The sequence below is a fragment of the Elgaria multicarinata genome, chromosome 11 (genome assembly GCF_023053635.1).
Source record: "Elgaria multicarinata webbii isolate HBS135686 ecotype San Diego chromosome 11, rElgMul1.1.pri, whole genome shotgun sequence".
Classification (NCBI taxonomy): domain Eukaryota; kingdom Metazoa; phylum Chordata; class Lepidosauria; order Squamata; family Anguidae; genus Elgaria; species Elgaria multicarinata.
Window position 1 is genome coordinate 16,084,735 of NC_086181.1, and position 19,392 is coordinate 16,104,126.

The 19,392-nt window shown below is 45.2% G+C and overlaps 1 protein-coding gene across 1 annotated transcript; it reads right to left on the reverse strand.

The window, feature by feature from the left end:
• Positions 1–533: 533 nt before the first annotated feature.
• DUSP3 (dual specificity phosphatase 3) lies at positions 534–19,384 on the reverse strand. Its single transcript, XM_063138526.1, has 3 exons — positions 19,182–19,384; positions 4,494–4,720; positions 534–930 (listed from the first exon to the last, which is right to left on the reverse strand). Exons 1-3 carry the CDS (start codon positions 19,301–19,303, stop codon positions 722–724), a joined length of 558 nt encoding a protein of 185 aa, XP_062994596.1. The 5' UTR covers positions 19,304–19,384; the 3' UTR covers positions 534–721.
• Positions 19,385–19,392: the final 8 nt, after the last annotated feature.

The window sequence follows — 19,392 nt, forward strand, 5'->3', positions numbered from 1 at the left end:
TCCCGAGACTACGCAGTTGGGGAGTTTAATCCACAGCTGGTCGGCCCAAAGTGCAGACGCCAAGACCCCCATCAGCTTGCTCGCCTGAGGGCTGGTGCCTTAGAGTGCCATTTCCCCAGAGCGTCTTGAGAACTAGAAGTAGCCCAGCTAAGAGCCCACGTGGACACTGCTCGTAGATCGTATGGACCGGAACGCCACGGATTAGTAGCCAGGCAGGCAGATGGCCCTTCACATGTAAACAAGAAAGCCCTCAATTCAAACCTCAATGGGAGAAAAAGAAAAGGGTGATCCGCAGGGTGCCCAAGACCCAGCAAACGGGGAGACCGAAGGCAGTCAGGTCCAGCTGAAATAGTATCGGGCACTATGAAACATAAACTAAAACGGGATTCACAAGTGTGGTGCGCAATGTCTCCAAACAACAGGGGGAAATCCCACACAGTCACACACACGTTACACTGGGCAAACTCCAAAGTAAAGACACAACAGAGAAGCTGATGCCTGGCGGAGGGTGGGTGGGGTGGGAGTCTACCACTGAGTGTGTTTCAATATTGCCGCAACTCTGGTGCCTATTTAAAAAGAGAGAGAGAGAGAGAGGTAGGCCCACCCTCTCATTGTGGAAGAAATCAGACCATTCTCCTGCCTCCCTTGCATGGCCTGGCAGTTGGGAGTTGGCAACTGAAAGCTACTAAAGGCCGCGCAGAGAGGCCGTGCACAGCCACCACTACGGTTTCTTCAGCTTGCCCTCCTTCACCAATCTCTCGTTGAGCTGGCAGAGCTGCTTCAAGAAGCCGTCGTTGGGGCCGATCTCCCGCTTCTGCCGGACGGTGCTCACGGCAGTCTTGACATCCATGTTCTGCCGGAGCATGAGGTAAGCAATGACCAGTGTCGGCGAGCGGCTGTAGCCTTCGCGGCAGTGGACAAACACCCGGCCTGGTTGGCAAAGGGGAAGAAACAAACAGGATACTCAGCATAAGCAACAACTCGTGTCAAGAGAATGCCAATGTCTCGGAAGTCCCATTCCATCGCCAGTTCTCAAGGCCTGCCTTAACTCAAAAGTTAAGGTCGCAAACTCCCAAAGGAGCTGAGAGAGAAACTCCACTTAACGCAAATGCTTCCAGCAACCAAACTCCCGTCTTTGCATCAGACCCCCTGAAAGCAAGGCCCTTTAAAAAAAAACCTGAGGTAGCCATGCTGGCTTGGAATGATGAGAGCTGGAGTGTCATCAGACAAGCGTTTTAGCGCACGCTTGCTACTGCCCACTTACGGATATTCGCACATCCTTTAGACGACCATGACATCCACCTCCCGCTCCTTCTTGCCTTCTTCCCGTGACAAAATGGACCCCTTTCAATCTGACCTGTTTTAAAAATGGTAGGTGCCGCCATTTCCTGCTGTGTGCAGGAAAAGCAGCACAATAAAAATGGCCCCTGAATGGGCCGCTTGGTCTTTGTTTACTTCTTTCTTCTCCGGGTAGAAAGAAGAAGTATTGTGGGAGTGGAGAAGCAACAGTAGGGAACTGCAATTTCCCCCCATCTGATGACACTCTTTCAGTCCGGCAGATCTGGAAAGTTTGGGAGAAGGCTGATTTAGGCAGCACTCCATTTCCCAGCCATGCCCACTTCCTTTATCACCATCACCACATTTCATATCCCAGCTTTCCAACAAAGAGCTCAGAGCAGTGTACATGGCTCTCTCTCCAGCACCTTGTCCTCACAAGAGCCCTCTGAGGTAAGCAGATTAGGCTGAGAAGTAGTGATCAGCCCAAGGCCACCAATGGCTGAGTGGAAGTTGAAGCTTGACTTTTCCCAACCCTAGTCCAACACTTCAACCCAGCCTTCCCTGACCTGGTGGTCACTGGGGTCCAAAACATCCAGAAAGTACCAAGGAGAGGGGGCTGCTCTAACCACTACACTAGGAGTGGGGGAATCACCAGATGTTTTGGACTTCAACTTCCATCATTCCTGACGAATTGGCCAAACTGGTAGTTGCTTCTGGGAATTGAAATCCAAAGCATTTGGAGGGCACCAGGATGGGGAAGGCTGGAGTATACTATTACAACCACAGGTAACTTCAATATTAATTTTAAATCGTAGGTGCAATAACATCATATCTAACAGTTGGAAACTATTAATACCAGAAATCTGGGGCACTGGGAGTTGGGAGTCCAAAACTTCTGGAGATTTCTCTTCTGTCCATCCTTGCACTATACCAAACGGGATCCTTTATGGCCGGAAGGAAAATTCATCATGTACTGGGCTAGCTTACCACTCAGGCACTGAACAGCCCTGCTTGGCTTTAGCCAGGTGGATGTATCATGTACCTCTACACCAGGTGTGGGGAACCTAAGACCCTCCAGATTTCGTTGGACTCTGATTCCCATCAGCCTCAGCCAGCACGGGCAATGATCAGGAATGATGGGCATCATAGCCCCACAACAGCTGGCGGACCACAAGCTCCAGATCCTTGCTGTACCCACTTTATTCGGGAGTAACTCCGATTGTCAACGTGGAACTTTCTTCTCTGTAAGCATGTGCAGGACCAGCTGCAAGGCAACGAACGGTCAAGCGCTGCAGCTGAATTGCATCTAGCCCCACCCAATTCTAAAAGGAAAGCGTTGGCAGGCTGTAAAGCCATAATGACTTAGGGCTGAAATTCAACACTTAACTTTCACAGGCTTGCACCCCTCCTCCCTCCCTCCCCCACACCCCCAAAATAAAAGCACAGAAATCACCAGCCAACTGAAAGGCATATGCAGCAAGCAGACAAAAGCTGTACTTCTCTGCAAGACTAAATGGGTATAATTTACATGTTTCTTCCGTTAAGCCTCCCACACTACCTTCGATTCCAACCCATGGTTCTTGTGTCCCTTAAACTCCACGCTTTGCACTGGAAAAGCACAGAGGTGAGCGGAGAAGGATCACAGAATGCAAGATGGGAAGGGACTAAAAAATCACCCGCCTAGCAGAGGGACCGTGGCTCAGTGGTAGAGCACATGTTTTGCATGAAGAAGCTTCCAGGTTCGATCCCTGGCATCTCCACATAGAGTAGGAAAAACACCTGCCTGAAACCCTGGAGATCTGCTGCCAGTCAGTGTCCACAAAATTGGGCTAGATTTGACACCAGAAGAAATGAGGAGTCAGCTGTGGTGTTAAACTTGCACATTGTCCTATAAACTGTTTATTAGAATCATAGAATCATAGAATAGCAGTTGGAAGGGGCCTACAAGGCCATCGAGTCCAACCCCCTGCTCAATGCAGGAATCCACCCTAAAGCATCCCTGACAGATGGTTGTCCAGCTGCCTCTTGAAGGCCTCTAGTGTGGGCGAGCCCACAACCTAAATGTATAAAAGCCTGTTTAAAAGGCAGTTTTCTTGTTTCTTCGAGTAGGCCCTAGATATATTGGGCAACTCTGTCAGCTTCTTACATAGGGAGACTGTTCAGACACCAATCCACATGCTAAAGATTGCTAGTTGTCTGATAATGATGTGGGTGGAATCCTCGTATTAAGTACCTACCTAATTTCCTCTGTTCGCTTCACTTTTCTATCGCATGGAGAAAATGAGGATTCCACCCCCCCTCCTTGTTGGAATTGGTTAGTCAATTGACAGGTAACTCATTACCTGCCTGTAATGTTTCAAGCATGTACAAAGTATCAGGAAAGGGTATAAAAAAAATGAATTGAGGCCTAATCAATTTGGCTTCGCCCTAGGGGGAACATGTACACCAACCTGGAGAACTTGGGGTTCAAGAAACGAGGTCTATTTGCTGTTGAATTGGAGCCCCAGCAAATGCCAGCTATTTGAGATTTGCCAGCTCCGTGGGCTGAAGAGAAGTGTGAGCTTTCTTCGTATTTCTATTCCAAATCCATTTTCTATCAATTAACTGCTGTTTCCTTTCACAAGTGGTCTAGTTTCAACTTGGTAATCCAAAGAATCTACTTTGGCTGGGTCCTGAATAGATCCAGAATAACACCGACCAATAGTCTGGCTCAGAATAAGGCAGTTTTCTATGGGCCCGTTCAGAAGACACCTTAAACCATGGCTTTAACCATGGTAAATAAAGCAAAAAGCCTTATTCACCATGGTGAAAGCTGTGGTTTAAGGTGTCTTCTAAACACTGCCTGGCTTTCTGGCTTAACCACCATGGTTAAAGCCATGGTTTAAAGTGTCTTCTGAACAGGGCCATAGAAAGCTGCCTTATTCTGAGCCAGACCATTAGTCTGTTATTCTGGAGGCCTGAACTATTCAGGACCCAGTCAAAGTAGATTCTTTGAATTACCAAGTTGAAACTAGACCACTTAAGGTGTCTTCTGAATGGGCCCACCATTTATATCCACCCACCTGTGCAGCCCAGGTCATAATGTGACACAAACAGCAACCAGATGAGTTTGCAGCAGAAGGCAAGGGAAGGCAGATCTAACAAACCAGCAGAATTGCGAGGTCTGGAATGGGCATGACCTATGGAAGATCCTTTGAGTTGGGCCAGCACCTTACCATCTTTGTGGGCTAATGCCTTCTCAATGAAGTCAGCAGCTTCCTCAAAGTAGCGGCTGAGGTTGAACTCCTGGGTATCATTGGCCTTGATGCCATGGTAAGTGATGTTGGTCCCTTCGTAGAACTCCGCGTTGGTGTTCACATGCATGAATGACTTGCCCTCCGCTGCATTCAGAACATGGGTGATCCCCAGGCGTTGCAACCGCATGACATTTTTGGCTATGAACCTACAAAGAGAAACAAATAAGTAAAGAAGCAATGAACTGCCCAATTTTCAGAGAAATCCAGGGAAATGTCAATTCAACCTTTGCATCTAGGGGCTTTGAAATCTGGAAACATAAAGTCACAGTGCGGAGTTCTCCTGCTCAAAACACACCATTCCATTCCCTGCTCCACCCTAATTTTTTATTATTATTCTGGGCCCACCAAGAGCAAGGGTCCCTCCAAAACTTGCAGCTAGCACTCTCCAGTGCTGATCTTCTGACTGAGAAGCCTCAGCCTTCCGGGGAACGCACACTGAAAAGCAAGGACGATCATCCCAAATGAGCATCCGTCGTGCAATGCAAAAAGTTTGTGCTTGGAGCAATTTCAACTTCAGTTCATCTACTAAAGGGCAAATGCCTCCCTTGCACTTTGAGTTGTTTTTTTGCTCTATAATTATGCATGTGTTTTATTTTTAGCCCACCTTCAGGCTCGGTAACCAGATTTAAAAAGCAATCCCCATTAGCATTTTATACTGTCACCAAGGTTGGACATCACAGGATGTTGCAGAATGAGGCACTGCTAGCCACACTGCATTTCTGAGCTCCATCTCTCCTCCTGGAGGCCTGCCAGCAGTCCCACCCTACCAAATTGTATTTGGGAAGCAAACTTCCCAGTGAGAAAGGGGGAGCCATCCTTACCATTAGACCAGCCTTCCTCAACCTGGGGCGCTCCAGATGTGTTGGACTACAACTCCCAGAATGCCCCAGCCAGCTCTGCTGGCTGGGGCATTCTGGGAGGTGCAGTCCAAAACATCTGGAGCGCTCCAGGTTGAGGAAGGCTGCATTAGACAGAGCGAGGCAATTGCCTCAGGGGGACAGTGGCGGAGGCCTCCTGGACTCCATGGCTATTCCTCTGTGTTGGAAGACAGCTGTGTAGGCCACACAACTTGTCCTCAGCCCCCTAAATTAGCCTGCCGCCTGAGCTGTAGTGGAGGACACGCTCCCATTGCCAGTGCTGCAGTGCATTTCAGCTGTCAGCCCACTTGTTTTCTGGATATGGAAAGGGAAGAGGGCAGCATCTTGTCCTTTGCTTCAGGCAGCAAAATGTCTTGGGCCACGACACCACATGGGCTCTCGAAAAAACACTGCTGCCTTCAGCTGCTCAGCCACATATATGTAAAGAACATATGCTATGTAGCGTTACCCCCAGGGGTATTCAGAGGGAGGGAAAACGCTGCGAGTGCTGTGATTAATGGGGGCAGTTACCTTGTCCCCCGGACCGCCAAGCAAATACTACTAGCAATAGGTTAAGATGTAGTATTGGTCCTGGGCTGACAGGACAGTGAGCTCAGTTCTGGTGCTGAAAGCAAATTCCTGGGCTGAGCATATATTCAGAGACATCCTGTTCTTTCATTCTACGTTGCTCCCGTCCTCCCATTTTATATGTGCCTCCGGCTGGTAGATCTCAGAAGAATTCTAGTAAATAATACATCTCACAAGTCTAAAATATGCCCACCTCTGCTCTGGGATCGTATCCCCTTGCTGTGAACTTATCGAATCCCTTGCCAGGAGCTTTCCAAAGCAATGCCAGGGGACAACGTGTCAGTGCTAAGACAGAGAGCAAAGGCAGAGAGCAAATCTTGGAACACAGCCCCAGCCACCAGTTAAAAACCAGCCACCACCACCCACAAAGCTATAACGATCACATAGCACATCAAATGTCAAGTCTTCCTGCACTTGAAATTGCTGTATTGACAAGAGCTATTTGCTGTCAAAGTGATGAGAAAGCCTTTTTGGTCAGGAACAACTTGTATATCTGGGGAGTGGGGGAACAGAAAAAAAAATAGAACAAGGTGCAAAAGGAGAACAGACTTGCAGGCGTGCAAAAATATAATCTAATTTTATTTTATTGCTTATTTCTGGTACTTCTATGCTGCCCCATAATTAGGGTTCTCTGAGCCGCATATATCAATTGGAAAAAACAATACAAAATATTAAAAAAATACAATTACTGTGTAACACACAACGCAGCAGAGATAAAAGCAACAACAAAAACCCCAATCAATACTAAAAACTTGCACAGGAAGATCTTTAAAAACGTCAAAATACCAGGACTTCAGAAAGCCTTTAAAAGCTGCTACAAAGTCATTTTTAAAAGACCAGGAGAATTACAAATGCTTGGTACCCAAAAAAATACATAGAAGGCACTAGTTGAACGCAGGGGACATTCCATAACTGGGACGTTACCACTAAGAAGACCTTCTTGCTCCTCCTTTCTCCATCATCTGGATCTCACTAGGCAAGGGACACCTGGAAAAGAGCTTCTGATTATGGTCTCAAAGTCCAGGTAAGCATACATGGCAGGAAGTGATTCTTACGGTAATCTCTATCCCTGACCCTGCACACATATTCCCCAGCAAATGCAGTCTGTGTGCAGAAACAGGGGAGCAGTCAAAAGAACACCTATATGTGAGAGTGATCGCTTTGGAGGGATTCCTTCTGCATGCCTATGGCTAGAATCATGTCCTACCTATAGCACTAATCACAAGGACTAAGATAGAACATAATAATAATAATAATAATAATAATAATAACAACAACAACAACAACAACAACAACAACAACATACTTCTTACTCGCCTCTCCGATTGGATTGAGACGGGGAACAACAGCAAGCATAAAATACATAAAATATTGATTAAAAACATAGTATACACTGTTAAAAGCATCCTAAAAGACATACCCTATCATACGAACAGGCATCCAAAGTAATGGGGAAAAATTAGTTGGGGGCTAAAGAAAAGCTCTTTTTTCATTGGCTCAAACTCAGTTTTCAGACATTGTATCAAAACATGGTTCTCCTGAACCAAAACTTAGAACCCAAACCACGGATTGAGTTTCCATAAGTATAAGCAAACCATAGTTTACAGAGCTCTAACTTCAACAGGACTTATTCCCTCGCAAAGTTTGGATTGCAGCCTTATAGCTGCTTGTTTAAAGAATTTAATACCCTGCTTTTCAGTTTGACAACCTCCTGGGCGCTCCTAAACAATGTTTTAAGACAAAAATAAAAACAGTACAAAAATAGCATTAAAACAGCAGAGCACCAGAACAAAAGCTGCAGGATAACTGCACATTTATTTCTGCATTTCTACTCAACAGTCACCACTGAATGCAATGAAACTTACTACCAGGTAAAAGTATGCATAGAATCATGGCCTAAAACTGCAATTAAGGAAGAAAAACTTATCCAGACCCACTGTGGTTGAAACAATGAGATAGAAGAAAGGGGTGGGTATATTGGTGACCGTATCACAATCAATAATCACATATAATATAAAGGTAAATGAAATACTTAAAATACCTTTAATGTACTAAATAAAATCTCTAATCTATTAGCAATTTCATTTAGTACATTAAAGGTATTTTAAATATTTCATTTACCTTTATATTATATGTGATTATTGATTGTGATACGGTCACCAATATATCCGCCCCTTTCTTCTATCTCATTGTCTAAAACTGCAATTAACAGTGCAATCCTCTGCATGCTTATCTGGGAGTATATACATTGAACACAGTGGGTCTTCCTTCCAAGTACAAACACCTAGGATTGCACAGTATATAAGACTTGGATAAGTGCTGAAAAGTACTCTTCGCCCAGTGCTGAAAAAGGTAAGAGATTCACTGCCTGGCAAGCCACTCTGGGGAGAACATTCCATAGATAGGGTGCCACACTGAAGAAGGCCCTTTCTCCAGTCACCACCTGCCACAACCTCTGAAGGAGGGGGCAGACTGTCCTTTAAATAACCAGATTGCAAGCTGTATTTCCCATCTGCTCACCACGTCTTTTTCCAACAGGCACAGGGGCCTCTGGAGACACAGCAACAGCAGTCAACTGTAGTTAGTCAATTCAGACAATTGTCATGAAACCACAGCTAAGCTTCCTAGACCATGCATGGTTTGGCGGGACATTTGAACTGCGCCACTGCCCTAGCTAAAAAGCCTTGAACTATAAACCTATAAAAACAGCCTTCCCCGACCCAGTGTTTTAGGCTACAGCTCCCAGAGTTCCTGACTGTTAGCCATGCTGACGGAAGCTGAAGTCCAAAATATCTGGGGAACACCAGTTTGGGAAAGGCTGTTGTAACAGTAACACACACCCTTAAGCGGAGACACCATGAAAACAAACAGCTCCGGGAGAAGGGGAAGGAGAGACAGACCTTTCCTGCCGTCATCCCCAAGGAAAGTCATGGACTCTCGCCTGGTCTAAATATGGAACTCGCCCCAGCAAGCCTTGTAACGTTACTCCAACCCTCAGATCAATGTTACCCTTTGAGGAATATTACACTAGCTGAGAGACTGGCTGTCACCAGTTCAGAGAAAACTCAGCAGCAACCTCTTTGATATGACTAGCTGGAGGCAGAAGATTTGCCTCAGAGTCGAAATTAACAAGTTTATTCCTTCAGAGGAATGGACATTATTTTTATTCATTTAAAATAATTTTTAGGCTACCCTCTCAAGGCAGGGGACAAGATAAAAACAACACAGAAACATGCCCAAAACAAACAGAAAGGCAATAAATATATATTCAATGAAATGCTATAACAACAGATACCAATAAAATAAATTGATGAATGGATGGATACAACAGTTTAAGGTATTTTAATCAACCAGAAGGACAGAAGCAAGGGAAAGAGAAAAGATGAAACTGAAGACTCAAACAGAACATTTTAAAGCACAGGTGCCCTCCAGCTGTTGTTGAACTACACTTCCCATCATCGCTGACCATTAGCCGGTCTGGCAGGGGCTGATTGGAGTTGGGAGTCCAACAACAACTGGAAGGCCACAGGCTCCCCATCCGTGCTCTAAAGCAAACTGGCATATAAAGAGCTCAGGTCCTTCTCCATCCGTTCTCTTTCCCCCACACACAGCAAGCTGAAAGAGTGATGCCAAAATCCCTCAAAGGACCTTGGGTTCTGGCACAATTTCTTACGTTTTTATCTTGCCCTTCCTCAAAGCAGCTCAGGCCAGTATATACGGTTCACTCTCCACATACACCAATTTTATCCTCATAATCTCTGCAAGGAAGGACTGCTCAAGAGGTAGCGATTTGACCGACAGTGATATTCTCAGACAAGTGAGGATTTGAACCAGTCTCTCACTTGTGAGCATGGTCTGAAGGCACACGACACAGCAACCTTACTGAAGCTAAACAGACCTTGGTCTGGATGGGAGACCACAAGGAAACTGCAAATAAACGGCCTTTGAGTTCTAACATGGGAGGACTACAACTCCCGTGATCCCCATTCCAGCCATGGACGGTGGGTGTTGCAGTCCAACACATCTGGAGGACACCAGGTTAGGGAAGGCTGTGCTAGAGGATTGGAACTGATTCAGCCTGGAAGATATTCCATGGGGAATGAACTCCCCTCAAAGCAAATATTTTGAAGGCATTTCCTTAGGACTCCAACAGGAGAGGAAAGAGTTAAATTCCATTACCATGTCTTAATTACCAGAAGAAGCTATTTGCATTTTGTAAAACCTGCAAGTTTAAAGGCAGAGAGGCATTTGACCTCCAGGTCTTCTTTGGCCCTCAAGAGACCACCATAGAGGACAGCGCCATAATGAAGCCTGGATCATTTGCACTGTGGCCTGCTAATTTTTCTACTTAACAATCTTTCTTCTGTCTTCTAGATTCAAGCAAAAACTTCCCACAGCCTGCAGGAAAGGAACCAGCCCCTTGGGAGCCCAATATGGAAACATGTTGTCATGGTGATAGTTCTGGAAACACAAACACACACACACACACAGGCCAATAGCTTCTGTGCTGTCAGGCAGGAAATTTCTTCTGGCCTATTATCATCATCCAGCAGGAAATTTCCTCTGGCTTATTATTACCATCATTATTCCCACCTGCAACAATCAGAGGTGATCCTAAGATGCCTGAAGAGATGGGTTGTGGGCTGAAACATTTGGCCCTGAGTTTGCCCTCTGATTTCAGAGGGTGGGGTGATAATGGCACCCCCTAGAGATTGGATTAATCTTATGGGTGGGGTGGGGCAAATTCTAAGAATTTTCATCTTACCTTTAAATAAGAGGTGGCCATTCATTCTCTCTCTCTCATTTATTTATTTATTTAGCTTATTTATACCCTGCCTTTCTTCCCCCTTAAGGAACCCAAGGCTGCATACATAATCCTCCTCCTCCTCTCCATTTTTATCCTCACAACAACAACCCTGTGAGGTAGGTTGGGCTGAGAGTCTGTGACTGGCCCAAAGTCACCGAGTGGGTTTCCATGGCCGAGTGGGGACTAGATCCCGGATCTCCCGACTCCCAGTCCAACACTCTAGCCACTACACCATATAGGCTCTCGAAAAAACATTGCTGCCTTCAGCTGCTCAGCCACATACCTGTAAAGTATATATGCTATGTAGCTTCATCCCCAGGGGCATTCAGGGGGAGGGAAAAGGCTACGAGTGCTGTGGTTAATGGGGGCAGTTACCTTGCCCCCCACCCCCGACCACCAAGCGAATACTACTAGCAATATGTTAAGATGTAGTATTGGTCCTGGGGCATTTGGTCCTAGGAACGCAGCCAACTGCTAAGAGCAGCCAAGAGACTTTTTTGTTCATTTTATTAAAAAGTTAATAGTAATGTATACATACGCTTAATACTTAAGTATAAATACATTACATAAAAAGTATAAACAGCCATATTAGAAGGCATAAATACAAACATTAAAACAAGGAGTAGGCAACTTGGTGCCTTCCAGATATTTTGGACTACAAGTCCCATCAGCCTCAGCCAGCATGGCCAATTCTGAGAGCTGTAGACCAAGACATCTGGAGGGCACCACAGTGCCTACCCCTGCATTAAAATATACAAATAACTTGCTCTTTAATAATATAATCAATAAGCTTATATCTACCAACAATCTTAATCAAAGCCATAAAATACACTTGTCATAAAGCTAATTTCCCCATCATTTAAACCTATTACATTATAATGTATTAAATCACTTATTACCCCTTTATGCTTTTAAAATCTGTATTCTGCAGAGCCATGAATTTAAAGGCCTCAAATTGATCCCAAATTTTCTTAATTTTATTCTTCTACAGATTTTTTGTATCACACTTCCATTTTTTTGGCAAACAAAATTCTTGCAATTGTGAAGTATATATTAAAATCAGCTCCTGCTTATTTAAAGGAGCAACTACTTTTACACAATTCAATAGATGTAGCAGCAGCTCTGATTCAATAGAAAAAGCTAAACTTAATCACCATCTGCCAAAATAAATTTTGTTCTTACACTTCCACCATCTATGGGGGAATATGTGTTAAAGAAAGAAAAGGCAACACCACTTCATATTTACATGCAAGACAAAAGTCACCAAATACCCTCCATATTTTAGAGGGGAGCAAAAGTAGAGCGTTATTTGGCCCAGCTTTAGAAGAGACACAGCATAGAGTATTACTGGGTTTGAGGGCTTTAGAAGGGGATTGGACAAATTCATGCAGGAAAGGTTAAATTCTCATTAGTAATGGCCATTGATAAATGGAATCTCCACATTTAGAGGCAGTGTGACCTAGATTTATTTGGATGCAACACTAAACAATGGATTTGTGTTATATGAACAAGCCCCGGATTCATGCAATAAGCCCTCTCTTCCTCAGACATGTCTGCAAAGAAGGAATTGGAAGCTTTCCATTATAAGTAACCACAATTTGTTGTCAAACTAGGGCAAACTACAGTTTATCTTAACTATCGTTTATCCAAACAGTCCACACTTTGAAGCTGGCTTGCTCAGACAAACTACATTTGAGACCAACCACATGTTCTGACTCAAACCAAGGTTAGGAAGAAAATGCTTCTCACCTCTTCCATGGAGTCACACCAGAGGAGCAGAGGGAGAGCAGGCGGACAGCAGGCTCAGGCATGAAACGGTAAACTATGGCTTAGCATTGGCTCAGTTCAGACAACGTATTTCTCAATGGTGGTTTTAGAACACAGTGGAGTTTTTACACCACCATTGAGAAATGTGTTGTCTGGAGGGAAAACTCCACCCCACGGCAGGGTTTTCTTTAAAAAAAACAAAAAACTCCACGCTAAATATCCACGCTGTACAGAGGAGAGTTGCTGCACAACCATTGTGGTGTGGTGTGTGGAAGGCTCTGTGGAGTTTCCTGTTGCGTTGAGTGGACTTTTCCTACTGGCTACAGAGTTCCCTGGCGAGAGCAGAGAAAGAAGCGTGTGCCATTCTAGAAGAGCCACTGGGATTGGTTGTTGGTTTTTTTTTGCAGCAATGGCTGATAGGACACCATCGGGAAGACAGAGGGCGGAGGAACTTTCAATCAAACGTCACGTCACATTGCCTTTTACTCAACTTCACAGTAGCCCACAGTCAGACGACGGTGGAATTAGAACATGCTGTGTGGGGAGTACCCCAACAAACTCAACCGTTGAGTGGAGTTTTCCCACTGCATAGAGAAACGTGTTGTCTGAACCGAGCCATTATGTCTGAATGAGATCCCCAAATACCAGTTGCTTGGGAGTTGGGGCAGATAGCAGAGGAGGTCTGTTGCCTACATGCCTGGTTTGTAGGCTTTCCAGAAACATCTTGTATGCTTCAACTCACCCTCTTTTTTCTGAAGACAAGTTTCTCCCTGCCTGAGGAAAATCAATGGCAGAGATAGGTATTCCATGTTCATATTCAGTGTCTCTCATTTGGATCATTCTGGCACAACCCAAAGACCATGCAAGTAATCGTCAAACCATAAAACACTGTAAGGACCCTTCCAGATAACTACACACACATTCCTAAATACGATACACGTGATGGCGCAGATCCAGCATCAAGAACATGATGTCCTTACATAATGGAAGAGAGCATCTTGCAACAAGAAAAAGAATCTGGGGAATGGACACAGTTTTTAAAGAATCATTGATTTTTTTTAAAAAATCTGTAAAATAACAGAGCATAGCATGCAGGAGGAGCCTTGCTGACAAGGGTTTCCCCACACAAGAATCCCCAAACTTTTTTAATCTTTCACAAAATGGCATGCAAGGGGGTGGCATGAGATCTCAGAACCATGAGACACTTGCATCCAAATTCCAGACAGTGCTCCCAATAACAATGCATGCAAGTAGCAGGGAGTGGGGGGAAAGACAGGATTACATTTTGCCAGTGCGCTGGGAAACTGAAATATCCCTGCTAAAGAAAGGAATCTGCGAGCAATAGCAGTTCATCTATTGCACACACACACACATACAAAAGGGCCTGAAAAAAAACATTTGGAGTTATGATGTACACAAGGAAAGAGGATGTTTCTTGAAAGTAAATGTAGGAGCAAAATTATCTCCTAGATTATACCTTGATCTAACCTTTGGGTTTAAATTTTGTTTTTAACACCTCTTGAACCTGTCCTCCCTGGGTTGTCGTCTTGGTCGTCTTCTTTTTGCAGATGCTGCAATTCTCCATCCTGTTATTTCTAGTTCAGAGAAGTTTGACCTTTCATTTTCAGTGCATTAAAATGCATAGAATTCATTGATGCCCTGCTTAGTTGGCAATCCTGTATCAATGTCCTTGTCAGCATTTGTACCAATCAATGTCTTCTTCAAACATGATCTTCAATGACTTTAAAAAAAAACTTTCCTCCTGATTTTTTAAAAAATAGAAGTGAAGTCAGAGACAAAAGGTTTTGGGTGCTATTGATATTCATAAATGTTTTATCCAATATCTAATCTACTTGCCTAACTGAAAGCCAGCATAGTTCATTACGGTGCTAAACACATGGGTTCAAGCTCCTTCATCCACCAAAAACTCTGTGTGTGATCTTAAGGAAATCACCATAGCAGCCTCTAATAGAGCTGATCTACCTCACAAGATAAATTCAGACAACATCCCAAAAGAAAGCTGAACCATAGCTTGATGTGATGTCTGAATTGACAAACCATGGTCTGTAGTGAGCCAGCAAATCAGAGTTAGAAACTATGGTTTGAAGCATGTTGCCTGATTTGACAAACTAAATAGCTGTTGCTCACTGCCTACAGAGGCCACTGCATCTAGAAACTAGAGTCCAGAGAAAGCAAAACATGAAAACAGGCAAGTAGCTCAGTCTAAACCATGGTTTGCTTGTACCTTTGGATGCTAAAGCTAAAACGTGGTTAGCACAAATCGTGGTTTGGCATGATGTCTCAATTGAGCCAATGATGCTGATGAAGGCCAAAACATTGTAAAATACTTTGCAAATTAGGAGTGCTACATAAATCGGTGCATACTAAGTTGAGATTCTCTCCCAAGTGTACCAAAGTTTAAGAACATATGAGCTTCGTTGCTGCGTTAGACCAATGATCTACCCAGAGCTTCCAAAACTACATGTACAACACCGACCTTGTATAGGAAGTATCAACCGTTGTTCTACGTACTCTGAATCACCAACAAGAATTAGGATCCTCAAATCACAAACAGGAAGGAAGTGCAACAGACAAGGATCCCTACTTTGACAACCATGACTGAAATTACATCAGGACAGGATCTTAATGGATAAGCAACCCCTACTGGAGTGTAATCCTCGAAGATGTCAAGCTGTGCCAATGGGAATTTGCAAAACAGGGCATAGGGTGCTTCCAGGTGAGGCTTTTATCATGCAATCACCCTGCCCTGCTGTAACCATCCCATGTTTTCCCACAGCTTCTATCTTTTTTCTAACCACGGAAAATCCATTAAAGAAAAGACAAGATAGCTACACAATGCTTTCTGATACTTAGTGCAAGGATCTCTCTGTCTGGAAGCACCAATAGTCACCATACCTATTCTCTTTTAGACACTGCATAAGCTTGAGCTCACAGGTTTAGGAGGACCAAAGCCCATCAATCTAAATGGATGTAGGCATCACTGACTAGGCATAGGACTGGGGTGCAGGAGGTATACAAACTCAAAATAGGGGCAGGTCATTCTTTTGGCCAATCAAGGCTATGCTTTCTAGATTTAATCATTTATGGCACTGGCCACCATAAGATCAGATGGCAATGAGTTCCATGGGTTAACTGGCTTCCTCTACAATCCAGAAAAAATAGTTTATATATATATATATAAAAGCAGTTTAATACCTATGTTTACATTTCAGCCATATAATAAAGAATGCTGGTGTTTTCTTTTCCTTCCTTTCTTCTTTACTTACCCTTGCTGCATGCCTTGAATAGCAGCCTGACATAGAAATATATCAGGTTTAGGTTTTCACACCACTTACTTCCACGGCGGGGAATACATTTGTTGCTATTAAAGGCAAAGAGCAGGGCTGATTAAAAATGACGACGACCTGACGACCTTTCCTTCCATTTCAAACAGGCTAAAGTGACAATCTTGTACAGACAAAACTGAGAGTAAAACCCACTGAACACAGTGGGGCTTACATCTGAGTAAACATACAGAAAGGCATACTGTAAACATAGACACACATTCCTGCTTATCTTGACTACCCAAACTATATTTTTAGATAGCCAGCTTGAATGTGAAAGATAAGCATTGCTGACGTTATATGGTTTGAAATGAAGTGAAGCAGATATGTACATAATAAGAGTCTTTGCTTATACCCTCTAATATTTCTGGACAGCAGATCTAGGGCTAAGTCAGATCAGTCCACTGGGGATTGTGGTTAAACCTGTTGCTACCAGTTTCAATAACCAAATCCAAAATATATTTGCATGTTTTATAGCCCTATATAATACTAGTGATCCAATTCTCCAACTGTGGATCCTTACATAGTAAAAATGGCAGCATCCACACATGAGGGGGGTTATCAGTCAGCTCAGGGCGGGGGGGGGGGGGGGAATTGCTGGCTGGGAGTTGTAGTCCAACACATCCTGACGGCACCAATTTGGGGAAGGCTGGATTATACACTGCTGCCCTTTCACAAAGCCCCTCAGAGGCTCATGGGATTGCCCCAGTCTGTAGTAAACAAGGCCTCAACTCAGGCCTGGACTATTCCTGACAAAAATAAGGAGGGAAAATTCTGAGGTGGCAACAGCCCCAGGTAGTGGTATGCCCCAATCCAATTAACCGTCGCTCCATGTGGTAGCATGGCCCACAAACACATGTAAAAAGCTCCCTGCCGGGGAGAGGGAGGACAGAGTAAACAGTATAGAAGTGAGGGAAGATTTTAGCCAAATATCTCTCCACCTATTTCTTCTTTCAGGAATCTGAGGTTGTTGTATTTTTAATACACGTGGAAGTGTTCAAAAATTACATTCTTCTCCTCCAGTCTGAAGTGGTTTATTTCGTTCAACCACCCCATGATTCCCACTCTGCTGGGCATGTAGATCCAGCCTTAATGGCTGAGGGGAAAAGACATTGGGGTGCTTTCTAAAGATACCCAAGGCTGTGGCATAAACAAATAAAAGGTTGGGTGCAGATTTAGTCATACCTAGCGCAGACCAATTGAACTGGGATTTAATCTAGTCGTGATTTCCATGGGTTTACTATCAAGTATGACAAAATCTGGATCCAACCCAAATACTTTCGGTCTCATTGCTATAAGTGTGCGGGGAGGGGGGAGGCACATAGTTCAGTGGTAGAGCATATGTTCTGCATGTAAAGGTCCAAGATTCAGTCCCTAGCATGTCCAGTTCAAAAAACCCAGGTGAGACACCCTTCTAGGCCTGAAGCCTGGGAGAGCCACTACCAGTCAGAGAAGATACCACTGGCCTAGACATAAGCACATAAGAAGAGCCATGCTGGACAAGACCAAGGGTCCATCTAGTCCAGCATTCTGCTCACACAATGGCCGACCAGCTCTCCACGGGATACCCCCAAGCAGGGCACGAGGGCAACAGCACCCTCCTGCCCAGCAACTGGTGTACACAGGCTTACTGCCTCTGATACTAGAGGTAGCACACCATCAGAGAATCTAATGGCATGATTCCATATAAGGTAGCTTTATAGAAATTAGTATAAAACACAGTCAGGGATGATGAGAGTTGTAGGCCAAAACATCTGGAGGGCCACAAGTTGCTCACCACTGATGTAGGGCAGAGGCAGCTCACAGTGCTTGGCTTGAAAAGAGGAGCAATGCGGACTCCTCTACAAACCAAGCCTTCCTGCCTGCCATCCCCTCCAGATGTTTTGGACTTCTACTCCCGTTAGCCCAGCCAGTATGGCAAATAGTCAGGAATATTTCCAATCATTGGCCAAGCTGGCTGCGGCTGATCAGAGTTGAAGTCCAAACTGTCTAGAAGTCACCAGGCTGGGGAAGACTGCGTTAGCCAATTTCAAAGTTTCCTCTCTCAAAATGTGGAGAGAAGGGCCAGGGCCTATTCCCACCCTATTTCTTCCAGGCCTATTTAAAAGCATTCTCATAAATGGGCACCCAGAACTCTTATAGTTCTTCCGTAGACTTGTAAAATGTTAATGAAAGATGGAAAGCCAGAAGTCAAGCCAACTTCACACTCCAGCCAACAAAGCTTTCTCATACCGCCTGCAAACACAAAACTCACGTTTTTTAAGCAGCCCTTGTAGAAACAGCCCAATGGCACACCAGACCGCACTGAACTTCCTAGAAAGCGTGTTTAGCATCAGGATGTGAAAGAATAACCAGTGGGCCCAAGGCCAGTCAAAACTGTCCCCAAATTTTAGTTGACACTCATCCTGATCTGCACATTTCTCCCTCCCATCATGAAACACAAGCAGACCTGTGCTGTGCGTTTTTATTGGTCAGCTGGAGAAGGCTTTGGTCCACTCCGCTGGGGGATCCCTACTCCCTGTCACAGGACACGTGTGGACTCCAACCCCCATCAGCTCCATCCATCACAGACAATGGTTATGGCTACTGAGAGTTGTAATTTGGCAACATCAGGAGGGCTACAGGTTCCCTGCAGATAGATCCATATATTCTCACATCCCTTCTTGTGGGGAATGGGCTTCCAGGTCAGAAGCTGTGGCTGCCAGGCAAGTTTCCAGGCCAACTCTGAGCCTCTCATTCCCCCAATACAATCCTTGACTCCAGTCATCTATAGCCGTGCCACATCTGGGACATTTGGACAAGCCAACTTAACACTTGGCCTCAGTTCCCCAAGTTGTAAAATGGGACCAGCCACCCAGCCCAGTGGGCAAAAGGCAAGGGATGTGCTGCATGCTCTCACAGCCTTAGAAAGAGCTATAAATCCGATTAGACACGTCGGGGAGGGACATGATCCCTGGTCTCCATTTGGTGATGGTGAGGGGTGCTCCTAGCTCAACCCCTGGCCCATCTCTCGACGGGGGCTCATCTTCCCTGCAACATATCTCGCCCCCAATTCTAGCAACGCCCTTCCTCCTGTTTAGCCCACCGCGTCCGAGTAAACAGAACCACTCCTCCTGAGCTCATCTCTTGCTAGCTCCCAGGCCTACAGCCAGCCTAAAGCAAGGGAGGGGGTTGGTGTTGCCCCTTCCCAGGGCCGGGTGCGGCGGCGGCGGCGGGGTGGGGGGGGGTGAACGAAGAAACTCACGCGTTGCCCACGTGGATGCGGGGCGCCACCTCGTTGCTGTGCGCGCTGGGGAGGCTGTAACAGCCGCTGCCGTTGGCCAGCAGGTCGTTGAGCTCTTCCACCGAAATCTGGAACTCTGACATGGCTCGCTCGCCCCGCCGCTATGGGCAGGGCTGCCTCCCCGCTCCTTTCCGCGGGCCCTGCCTGATAGGAGGGGCCGCGATCAGCTGGT

Coding starts and splice junctions, on each gene's coding strand:
- DUSP3 (XM_063138526.1), bottom strand. CDS start 19,303: ATGTCAGAGTTCCAGATTTCGGTGGAAGAGCTCAACGACCTGCTGGCC. Junction 4,721..19,181: donor CGCATCCACGTGGGCAACGC/GTGAGTTTCTTC, acceptor TTCTCTTTGTAG/GTTCATAGCCAAAAATGTCA. Junction 931..4,493: donor GGCATTAGCCCACAAAGATG/GTAAGGTGCTGG, acceptor TTTGCCAACCAG/GCCGGGTGTTTGTCCACTGC.